The following is an 11,288-nucleotide window of genomic DNA, read 5'->3' as shown; positions in this document are numbered from 1 at the left end:
TAAAGCATCAATTTCTTTAAGAAAAATAATAATAAAAGCAAAAATATTTCCAACGGTACCCATTTCTTTCCATCTTACCTTACTTACAAGGCAAGAATCACCAACCACATTAATTTGCCAAATACCAGATCATGGAATAAAAAGGTGAAGATAGAATAAAAGAATGAAAATGTAAGAAAATCGCAGAAAATAAAGCTAAATTCATGTACCCTTCTGTAAGTTTTATGAAGACAATGACAGCAGTGCTTATAACTATATCTTCAATGATTAATTCTACAGCTTCAAATGTAACTACGACAACTTCGGGAATGAAATGCGACCTACAGCCAGAAACCTTGCATCTGAGCATCTCCTTCCCAAGAAAAATGAGTCTCTTCCAGATCAATGACCGAAATCTTTTAGCCGGACAAATCTTGTCCGCGGTACAAATTAAATCACTTGTGACAATGACTAAGGAAAAAATGCCTGTACAAAGACTGGCAAAATTAATCAGAGGCTACTTATCTCAGGAGAAAGAGTAATTCAATATGAAGCGGATAGTACTTCTTATCAGAATGCCTGGCCTTGCCTCCGCCCGCCCTTATTTAATGCCACAGCTTACTACAGAATCCATTTCGTGGCCTCTTGTTGGACACCATATCTGAAAATGAGTCAACTAACTGTCCTGCCAAGCTACTTGGATCCTCGATCATAGTATGAATAAAGGTATTGACCACCCTACGCTCCTGCTCAGTCGATCTCAAACTAAACCATGTTAGCAATTTCAACCTGAATTCCTGCGTAATGTGACCCTCACATTCCAGCCACCGGATTATTTTCACACAGTACTCAAAGTTCTCGTCCAAGCAATAAGAACCATTAGAAATATGCGCCGGTGGCCCGTTTATTAGTGTGCTATCACAATCATATATCTCTTCATTTGTGTTTGCTGCCCTCTTCCTGCCAACTTCTGCCCGGGAATCAACAGCTGGGACATCTCCATTAGGCCCGTGAGTCCAGGTCTGCGAATCACCACTACCATGTGATCTTGCTAAACCATTCTTCACTAGGTCATGAGAGGCAGCATCATCATCTGCTTCAACAGCATGCTGCAAAGTGTATCCATTGTCTTCATCTCTGGAGGATTCAAATGGCGGGGTTAGCTCTTCGTTCAGATCGGGCATTGAAGCAACATTTAAGTCAAGCCTGTGCGAAACTGAAGGCAATGGTTCTTGTGGAGTTTCAGTTTTTATTGTGCTGCTTACTCCACACCACGTTTCTTTATCAGCACTACAAAACCCCTCAGAGTTGCCTTGCTCTTGAGCCCAAGCCAGACGAAGTACCTTTCCAAGATCTCGAACTTTAAACTCAGAAGAAGGACCAACTGCTGTTGTAGTTTCAGACTCTCTCTTGGCACTAGAATCTGCTTCGATGATCGGATTCTCTTTCGTATGATTCCTGGAAACTGGTGAAATGGAGCTTCTGTGAATTATCTCAACACTCTTGGTGAAACACTTTGCCTCAGAGTGACCCAAGTCACCAGCCTCTGTATAAGATATTATCCTAAACGTATACTCTGTGCAAGGCTGCAGATTGGATATCAAAATCCTTCTCTGAGATCTTGGAAAGATACAACTAGGCTCTTTTGTGTGTGATTCTTCTCGACTCTTGTAATACCAGAGCTTGTAGCCCTTAATATCGTCAGACGATGCATTAGACAATTCAATCAATATAATCACAACAGAGGATGATGCCACTTCTTGAAAAATAAACTTGCAAGCTGCAGGAAGTGAACCCTCTGCAAATGAGGGACAGAAAAAAATAAGTAATCATTCCAGTTTTCCATGCATAAACAATGGCCTGTAAAAGGCGAAAAGAGGACCAAGTGGTACAGTTTCCTACCTCGGGAATTTGGATCCGCATTAGAAACACTGGCCAGCCATTCATCTGCTTTCTGAATTGCAAGGGAGCAGAGTTTCAGCACGTCACCAGCAATTGATAGTCTGCTGACTATTCCTCGTGCCATCTTTGCAGAAACGCCATTCACTGGGCCAACTTCTGTCTCTAGTTTAGACTTTGCTTCTTTCACAATTTCATGTAGTTCATTAAATTTTGAAGTCCCATGCAAGAGTCTGTAACTCAAGTATATCCTATAACAAAGTACATCAACACGGCGAGCATCCTTTGCCACAATGAGCTGCTTCTTCCAATTTCTGCTAGCATTAATCAAATGACAGCAGTAACATCAGCTCGAGGCTAGAAACCTATTAGGCAAATTACAGACGTGTACATGCAATAACTCCTCCCTAAATTTTTTTTTGATTGTTGGTGGTGGTGGTTTGGTGCGGGGTGGTGTCCGGATTTTTCTTTTATTTCTTTCGCCCAAAGTGCTTGGCAAAGATAATTTGTACAGAATAGCAAACATAAGGAACAAACCTGAAAACAGATTATTAAATGGGATACAAAAAAGTTTCTTGTTTAGGAACTCTCAAACTCAAAAACATAAATTTGGAGTTTTCAAATAAGCAAGAAAATTACTTACCCCAGTATCCCCGAAACTTTACCACAGGAAGCGCAACAATAACTACCATCTAGCTGCATCAATTGCCCGAGATCAACAACTCCCACCTTTGCACGTTGAAGGGCGCACTCAATGTGACAAGACAACCCACAGGAATCTCCGCCACCAGATTCAGATGTGCACACTAACCAAAGGCTAGGGTCCTTGTTGTCATCAAACAAATGACATATACAGCAAGAGCACCTCCTGCAAAATGCGTCATCTATGGATAGAACAGCTCTACAAGCAGAGTTTTTACAGATCCATGAGCTTGAAGATCCAAATTCTGGAGACTGATCAGAAGCTGGTGAGAGCCGCATAGGATTTTCCCCCTTTCTGCCTTGTTTTTTAGGAAGAATATTTGGACTAGAAGAAGCTTTCTTTGCATCCTGCTTCTTACTCGTCTTGTTAGTAGTCTTCAAAGGTTCGGTCATTTTATTTTTTGATGAATTCAAGTTTTTCTTGTCCTTTTCAAAGCAAGTTCTAAGCAGTTCCTTCTTGGGACCTGATTTCAGAAACTCTTGAAGAAGCTCTGGACTTTGTGAAGCATCATCTGAATGCCCATTCTTCTCGGGAGTGCTTTGCACACTGGAAGAGAGGCTTTGAACACCAGAAACTGGATTGTGGAAAATAAAATGACGAAAAGAAAATGAAATTTAGGCACATATATCAAAGCAACAACGAACTTCAAGTCTACAACTCAATAATAAGGGAGGGATAAGAGAAAAAGGAAAAACTGTGATAGAATGCACAAGCGATAGAAAAAGCTCTCAAGATCAAGTGGTGAAATTCTGTTTTATCCTTCTCATTTCCCTTCAGCGCATAAAAAATTTCATTTACAAAATAATCCTTTTTGTGGGAAGTAGATTCTGTACATTCCAACATCTCAGTCGGTTTGTGCTTATTTCTGTTTATTTAGCCAACAATATCCAAAACACAACATCTCCTCTCAGACCTCATTCCTTAGCGCACCTTCCTAATCTCTTAACTCAACAACTATTAACAATCCCTCCATCGACGATAATGTAAGTCAAAATATCATCTCACATATTGTAGGAAATGAACATCTAGTCCCACTTACAATAGCTCTATGCATTTGTCCAAGAAATCTGTCCTTCCCTGGGGACCCTTAAGCAAGAAATCAAAAATTCAGCTGGTAGGTTTTATAGGGTGTCGGATGTACATCACTACATCTACATCTGCACAAACTTTATTTTTGAATAGAAAAAGTTCAACACTTCAAATGCAATTCAAAATAACTTCAAAACAACCCAAGTGTCTGGCAATAGAAAGTCACACATGAAGTACCGAAGAGCGTGTTCAACACCGTTTGCTATATCCAACATATCACTAGGCTACAATGGACAGGGTCCCAGTAACTTTTCCACGAAGCTTCTCCCTCTTCTATTTTCTACTAAAGTTATGTAACCAATACTACCAAACATTCATCGCGAAACCACCATGGATAAAAGCTTCAGACTTTACGAAAGGAATGCACGCGAAAGACAAAGATCGTACCTTTACTAACAAATTTATCTTCTAATTCCATATTACGCAATAGTTATACCCGACCTCCCTGCAACGATTAATTGGTATAAAAACATGGACAGAACAATTGAAGGGGGCTACTAGTTCGTCAGTTTCCATAATGTAGCTAGTCGATTGAAACAACCCGAAAACCGCACCACACAACGCTTGAAGCTAAAACTAGAAGCAACAAAAATTAAATAAAAATTAATTAATTAATTAATTAATTAATTAACTGCTGAAAGAGAACTAAATGTGCTTTGCAAACAAGCTAGCTACCACCCATGCAAATAAAAAATATACTTATTCATACAAATTGTAATATTTATACAAAATTATAAAATATAAAATGCATGTATTGAATTTATATAACAAGATAACCAAATAAATCTTTGGCATGCACATTGTGTGAATTTACAGCAATTAAATCAAAGCTTTTTATTTAAAAAAAAAAAGAAGGGAATACTTCGATTTAAATGGACAATAAAATAATAAAGATTCGAAATTTTTAAGAAAACGAAAAGTGGCTAACAAGAAAACGCAGAAAACGAAAGCGGACAAATGGATCTGCGCTCGGAAAGAGGTAAGAAATCGGAAAAATTTAAAGGAAAATACAGAAACGAAACCACGGCGGATTGAGAGACGGACCTGACGGAGAATGGGAGCGGAACCCTAGGGTTTTTGGCGCTTGCCGGCTGAAGAATTTGCCTTCGCGGAGCAGAGAATCAGAGAGAGAGAGAGAGAGAGAGAGAAAGCGAGGAGAGAGAGAGACTCGGTTGTTAGTTGGTTTTGTGAGGGAAGCAGCTTGTACGAGTTGTTCACGTTTTGGAGAACGGGCGTTGAGGGGAAAAATCACGCGCAGAGGAATCGCGTCGGGAACGCTGGAGAGGGGTTGGTTCTGCCCCGCAGAAAAAGTACAAGGAGCACTTCCAGGCGATGTGATTGGTCGGTGCGGCATTATATACTTTAAAGGCGCGTGAAGTGCATTATCCATATTTACTTTTTTATTATTTTGGTCATCAGAGATTGCTGGAAAAAAAATATATATATTGTATTTACGTCCATGTCATTCATCATATAAAAAAAAAATCCTTATCATTCGGTAGTTTAGACTCTGGTAATTTGTTCCATGATGATTAGGGCGGAATTGGATCCCCTCCTGAGCGAATGGTAGGGATTGACCTATTAACACGGACTGTTGAATTTTGATTCAATAGTTACAAATATGAAATTCCTTTAAAAATTATAATAATTATAGCTGTTGGATCAAAATTCAACGGCCTATGTTAATGGGTCATGAGGATCCCCACCATTTGCTCAGGAGGGAATCCAATTTCGATTAGGGCTAGCAATTTTGGACAAGACGACTCAAAATTTGTACGAAGATAGACCACGAGTATATAATCACGAAATATTTGTGTTGACGAAATATAGATATGTAGATAAAAGCGTACATACGTCTTTATTTGATTAGTACAGCATGTCATCATGAACTATGACAGTATACTCGTGTCATACAAGTCATTCTCGTGAGTAAATAAATTTGGTGGGTGATTCAAGTAGTTGGAGATTACAGTCTTTTTATTTATTTTTTTGTCAGGGTGAGATGGGGAGGGTACAAAAATGGGAGAAAATGGACTCGGAATTCCATCAGATGCTTCCATCTTTCTTTGTCTATCTCTTTTTGTTATTGTTCATGGCATGTTACAGTGTTACATGTACGTACCCATCTTTACAAGTTATGAAATTTCAGACCAAACAGTGACCTTTTTGTTGCTACCTATTGTTTGGTTTCTGAGAAAATTGTGGGAACAGAAAAGGAAAGGGGTATTGAATTGTCAAATAAAGGTACCCAATGACAAATTGATGTGTTTTATTCGTCAGTTACATGGAAATTCAAACAATATTTTGGTCGAGATAAACTTCAATAAGACTGGTATAGAGTAGTCATCACACAGATAGAATAAGTGTTGAGTTAAATAAAAAAATACAAAAGGCTCTCATGATTTTGTGAGAATATTCAATAAACGACGGGTCACATTCCTAATTTTATCCAACATGTAGCGTTGTAGAAAGTACGATGTAAATTTTTCCGGTCGCATGGATTCTACCTAGCATGACCAAGAGTAATTATTTGCAGTAGGACCAAAATTGAATGGCCGGCCAGAAGTCATGTCTTGTGGCCTTTGGAATGATGATTCCGAAAACAATTAGTTGCTTTGCTTGTGCTGCTGGGAACGGCTGCAAAGTGATTGAGGGCTTACATAACGACAGTAATCACAAGGCATTCTCAGAAAACAAGGACGATTGCCTTTAAGTGAAGAGGATGGATGGCATTTACGCATATTAAACCTCACCCAAAGTAGAAAGCTATTTAAGGATTTCACCCACCAAAACTTTGATAAAGTTGCTTGTAATTTTCCCCAACTCACTTTACATGTAACAAGTAAATCGCAACTCTAGCGTTCTTGGTCAATCGTACAAAATGGCCATTTAAAAATCATGTTTCTTACTTGAAAACAGTAAAATTTTAAAGCGTGTTTGGTACTCTACTTGAATTTAACTTTTTAAACTCAAAAACAATTTTCAAGTTTTAGGCCTTAAAAACTTGTTTGGTAGGATTATTTTCAAAAACTAAACTCAAACCTAACTAAAAAATATAGTATATTATCTAAAAACACAAAAAATGAGTTTTTAGAGTTTTTAAACTTAAACTCACTCATTTCTTTTCTCTCCCTTCTCCCCTCTCACTCCAAATCTATCTCTCTTTTATTCTTTCTCTCTCCCCCTTCTCTTGTTTTTTTTACCTTTTTTGTCTCTCCTCCAATCCGCTCTCTTCATTCTCTCGGTTCTTTCTCTCACTCATCTTCTTCTCTATCTCCTCCGATCTTCTCATTTCTTCTATTTCCTCCAATCATCTCTTACTTTATTTCCTCATCTCTCCTCTTTCTCTCTCGACCCCCTTTTTATAGAGCTTTTTGTTAAGTTTTATTTGTAAGATTTAAAAATTTTAAATCGCATACCAAACAAATTTTTTAGTCTTAAAGAAAATTGTTTTCAAGAAAAATTCTTAAGAAATATTTTGAGAAATTATAAAAAAATTCAAATAAGATACCAAACAAGCCCTTAACAATTTGAGGTGATTTCTAATTTGATTGATGTTTTCACATAATTAATCTTTAAATCATTATCGATAAAGTAAAAAATTCCAATCATCAAACAGCATTACAGGATGAGTAAGAGAAGCCGAGAAGGTAAAATTAGAAGGTTCAAGAGAAGGTCACAATGCTTTGCAAGTATCTCCCCATGTGACATTGTATTATTCAGACGTCACGATACCAGTGTGTATTCAGTACACTTAGGTACCGTTTGGTACGTAAGACGGGACGGGACGGAACGGAACGAGCCGTTCCATCCCATGTTTGGTGCACCTAAAAACTGTGGAACGAGTTGTCCTATGGAACGAAATTTGGCTGATTTTTCGTTCCACCTCTTTATCTTTTTCAATAATTACATCATCTGTTCCGTCCCGTCCCGTCTCGTCCTATTCCGTCCCGTCTGCGAATCAAACGGTACCTTAAGTCTGAACGACATGAAAATATTCGTACTTGTGACCCCCAAGCGCAATCACAGCAGTTAACTCATTTTCAAGGTGGATGATTAGATTATGTGCAAGCACTAAGAATCTTATTAAAATACTAATCATGCTTATTCCTCAAAGCCATAAGGCAATAAACAAATAATTAGACAGTCAAACCAATGTTAAAAGATAAATATATTAATATTTCTAACCATCTTACAATTCTTAGTCAAACCGAAAGAAAGTAACAACACTGCAGGCCGTGGCATATATTATAATAGTACTTGTATACATACAAGACAGAAGGATCACTTATTGCCCCTTTCATTGTTCGGATCAAACAAATGTCTTAATACCTAATTTGATTTGCTTAAGTAGCATCGGTCTTCGAGTTGGCAACTGGGCGTCGTCGCATATGAGAGGCATCGCAACTAGAGACCCTGCAAAGTGGGAATAACGAACAAAAAGAAAGTTTGACATCAATTTACGAACAACAAATGTGAAACTGTTAAAAAGTGCGGTATTTGCAAAGCAAAGAATCAAAAGGATACCTAAAATCTCTGTCATCACAAAGATGGCTTTCAGGAAAAGCAAACTAAACAGATCTGATGCATGTATTTCATATATGCACCAATCAAAAGGTCTTCAAGAATTAGCATCTTAACCGGACACGGACTTGCATTCACAAGGCCAAACCAAACAAAGCCAAGATTCTAAAGTTCAAATGTTCTCCAACAACAATTAGTCTAGCATGCCTAGATGCAAATTCGCAGTTCGCAATCAGCTCCATACCAACAAGAATCTTGGGCCTACAGCTATGACAAAAACACACAACCCTTCAAAGGTTTTGTATACAGGATTTGGTCCGCACCGAAAGTGTAACCAACCAGAGCACCAACACAGCTAATGACTTGATATCAAATTATTTCAACGGCACACTAAGAAACTCATACAATATAGTGCTCGAATTCTAAAAATCCCACAAAATGGAATTATCTCCTATGCATAATTGGCATAATTTCATTATTCAGATACAAGACTGATAACAAATGATTTGATTATTTTACAATTCCAAAACCACCAGAACTAGATAAGAGCCCAGCTCATATTCAGAACTGCTCTCCTAAGGTCCTCATTTTGAGGACGTGTGAGGCCCTTTTTCATATGAGCCCTCAGATTAATCTTATGGTACACTACAACTTAAAACTATTAACAATCGAGCAACGTTGCGAATTAGCTTTAGAATTTGAGAATTTTGGGTCACTTCAATGCAAAATGTTGGGACATTCTTTAAAGATTCAGTGGTTAAAACGCCAACACGTTGTCACGAAAGAGATACATTTAACAAGTATTCCCCTTTCAGAATTCTTAAGAACAATCGAGTTTTGGGATTGGTTCAGCAACTATTCAAGCTAAAGAGAATATCACATTCACAGCGCGTCCGTAAATATTAGCATAAATTCGATTCCTTTAGTTTATAGAGATTAAAGCAGAACTCAAAATTCATGGGCCAGTCATCAAAATCTGAACAAATAGCTTTCAATTCAACAACCACACATTCAAAAAGCATTCCAGCTGATAGCTACATACCCCAATCGCAATCCATGCATATACAAATCACAAATTCAAAACCCCTGCTCCCAAATTAACCAGTTAAAAATCTGAAAAAAAAAATGAATTAAATTAAATTAAAACCTGCTAAGAAGAGGAGTGGCGGCCCTCGCAAGCAGGGCTCTCGTCGAAGTTCTTAGATGGGTACTTGGCGGAGACCATGCCGACCTCGAACACCAAGTTGTCGCCGCTCGACCGGATTCCGGTGATCGACCACCACTGGAAGAAGGCCCGGACGCTGATGCCGTTGATCTCAGCGATTTTGCCCTCGACGATCTTTCCGGTGATTTTCTTCGAGTAGGTGGCCAGGTAGTTGTCAGGAGGGAGGGTTACCTTGCACGCGCCGCCAAGGTCGACGATGAAGTCGCCGGTGGTGCGGTTGATGGTGTAGTTCTTGACGGCGGTGGGGAGGAGGCCAATTGGGAAGCCGTAGTTGGTGAGCTCGGTGTGGGCCGGAGATGGGCTTGAAATTGAGTTCCGGTTCGGGGTGCTCGGGTCAGTGGTTTGAGAGGTGAGGGGGAGGAGGAGGAGGAGAGAGATGCAGACGAAGAGAGATTTTGCCATGGCGGTTTTTCAATTTTTTGCTTTTTCTTTTTTTCTGGTTTTTCGGTTAATAATTTTGTAGATATTTTTCAGAAGTGAGAAGAAAGAGCTGCGAATATTCGCTCTCTTTTGTATCTGTTGGCTATGATGATACCGAGACCAAGCAATTTTTAACGACTCGACACGAAATGATAAAAAAATAATAAATTTTGAATTAACGTATTAATTAATCGGATCACTTGTTAACAGATTTTTTTTAACACATTGATATTTTTATACAAAGAAGAGGAGGAGTTCAGCGAAGTCACACACAATGAGTAATCTAATTTGGTATCGAATTCACCATTCACAATATTCGAACCTAAGACCTATCACTTTTAACTTTTAAATAAAAAGGAATATCATCAAACCGTAGTACGTATTAACAACATGTTTGTAAGTAAGTAACCCATTACAACCCGTTAATCTAAACGATAGTTATATGGTCCTTTAGATTTGTAGGATTTAGGATTAAGATATGTAGATACCAATTTAATGACGTAATTTAATATGATGTTGTTTATTCAATTATTTATTGAAATAAAATATATTTTTTAAATGAATTTGACACGGCAAACACAATACCATATTGAGGTCCACCGCACTGATATCCCACTCGTTGCGCTGCCTTTTTAATTAAAATTGGGCCGAATTCGTTTCTAATATAATCATAATAGGCCTAAGCGGGGCCAAGTCCAATCCTAGAATCATATTATATGACTTTTGCCCACGGTATTTTTTTTTTTTTTTTGTGTGAACGGTGAGATTTAACCAAAACTCAATTAGTTAAATTTGGGCAAGTAACCTTTTACTATAGTAAGGTGGTGAGCTTTTAAATGACGGCATGGGATTCCCCAAGTTATTAATAGAAGACAGGACTCGAAGAATCGAAGAATTACAGACGCATGTACAAAAAGAACTCAATTGTGTAAACTGAAAAGAGTTCAGATGATTAGAGCACGTGGCTACGAACCACAGTGTCGGGGGTTCGAATCCCTTCTCGCCCACAACCGGCCAAAAAGGGAAGGACCTTTCCCTTTGGGGGTTCGAACCCTGTTGGTGACTAATCTAACAAAATATATCATTTGACAAGAAAATAAATTAGTTAAATCTGGACCGTTCACTCATGCAAAAGAAATGTGTGAAAAAATTAATTTCTGCCAATTAGACATTCCTTCTTCTCTCTTACTCGGTCCTCAGTCTCCGTTACTCAAAAAGAAATGTGCGGGAAAAGAAATGTGATAATGCTGAGGAAGAAATAAGGACATGTTATTAAGTTAAAAGAAAATCATATTCTCTGATGAAGACAAAAAATCGAATTTACTCCTCATATTCAGATGCACAAAAAACCGAATCTTTTTCTTAATTTTGATAAATTTAATTTAGACTAATCCCTTTGTAAAAATATAAATATTATAATAATCATAACAAAGCGATCTTCAACATTAG

General features: G+C 38.1%; 2 protein-coding genes across 4 annotated transcripts; both read right to left on the bottom strand.

The window, feature by feature from the left end:
• Positions 1–172: 172 nt before the first annotated feature.
• LOC103400576 (VIN3-like protein 1) lies at positions 173–4,877 on the bottom strand. 3 transcript variants are annotated; one of them, XM_070814264.1, is made up of 6 exons: positions 4,715–4,855; positions 4,058–4,246; positions 3,621–3,667; positions 2,522–3,155; positions 1,882–2,192; positions 173–1,777 (listed from the first exon to the last, which is right to left on the bottom strand). In XM_070814264.1, exons 4-6 carry the CDS (start codon positions 2,971–2,973, stop codon positions 585–587), a joined length of 1,956 nt encoding a protein of 651 aa, XP_070670365.1. In that variant the 5' UTR covers positions 2,974–3,155; positions 3,621–3,667; positions 4,058–4,246; positions 4,715–4,855; the 3' UTR covers positions 173–584. The 3 variants fall into 3 exon arrangements, with proteins under 3 accessions (XP_070670365.1, XP_008337451.3, XP_008337452.3); XM_008339229.4 differs by lacking the exon at positions 3,621–3,667 and having other exon boundaries at positions 4,715–4,877; XM_008339230.4 differs by lacking the exon at positions 3,621–3,667 and having other exon boundaries at positions 4,058–4,115; positions 4,715–4,862.
• Positions 4,878–7,826: 2,949 nt separating this feature from the next.
• Positions 7,827–10,020, bottom strand: LOC103424953 (uncharacterized). The gene is made up of 2 exons (XM_008363035.4): positions 9,342–10,020; positions 7,827–8,086 (listed from the first exon to the last, which is right to left on the bottom strand). Exon 1 carries the CDS (start codon positions 9,819–9,821, stop codon positions 9,345–9,347), a length of 477 nt encoding a protein of 158 aa, XP_008361257.2. The 5' UTR covers positions 9,822–10,020; the 3' UTR covers positions 7,827–8,086; positions 9,342–9,344.
• Between the last annotated feature and the right edge of the window lie 1,268 nt (positions 10,021–11,288).

This window comes from Malus domestica, chromosome 15 (assembly GCF_042453785.1).
Source record: "Malus domestica chromosome 15, GDT2T_hap1".
NCBI lineage: Eukaryota > Viridiplantae > Streptophyta > Magnoliopsida > Rosales > Rosaceae > Malus > Malus domestica.
The sequence above is the reverse complement of the archived record's forward strand: the minus strand, read 5'-3'. Positions and strand labels throughout refer to the sequence as shown.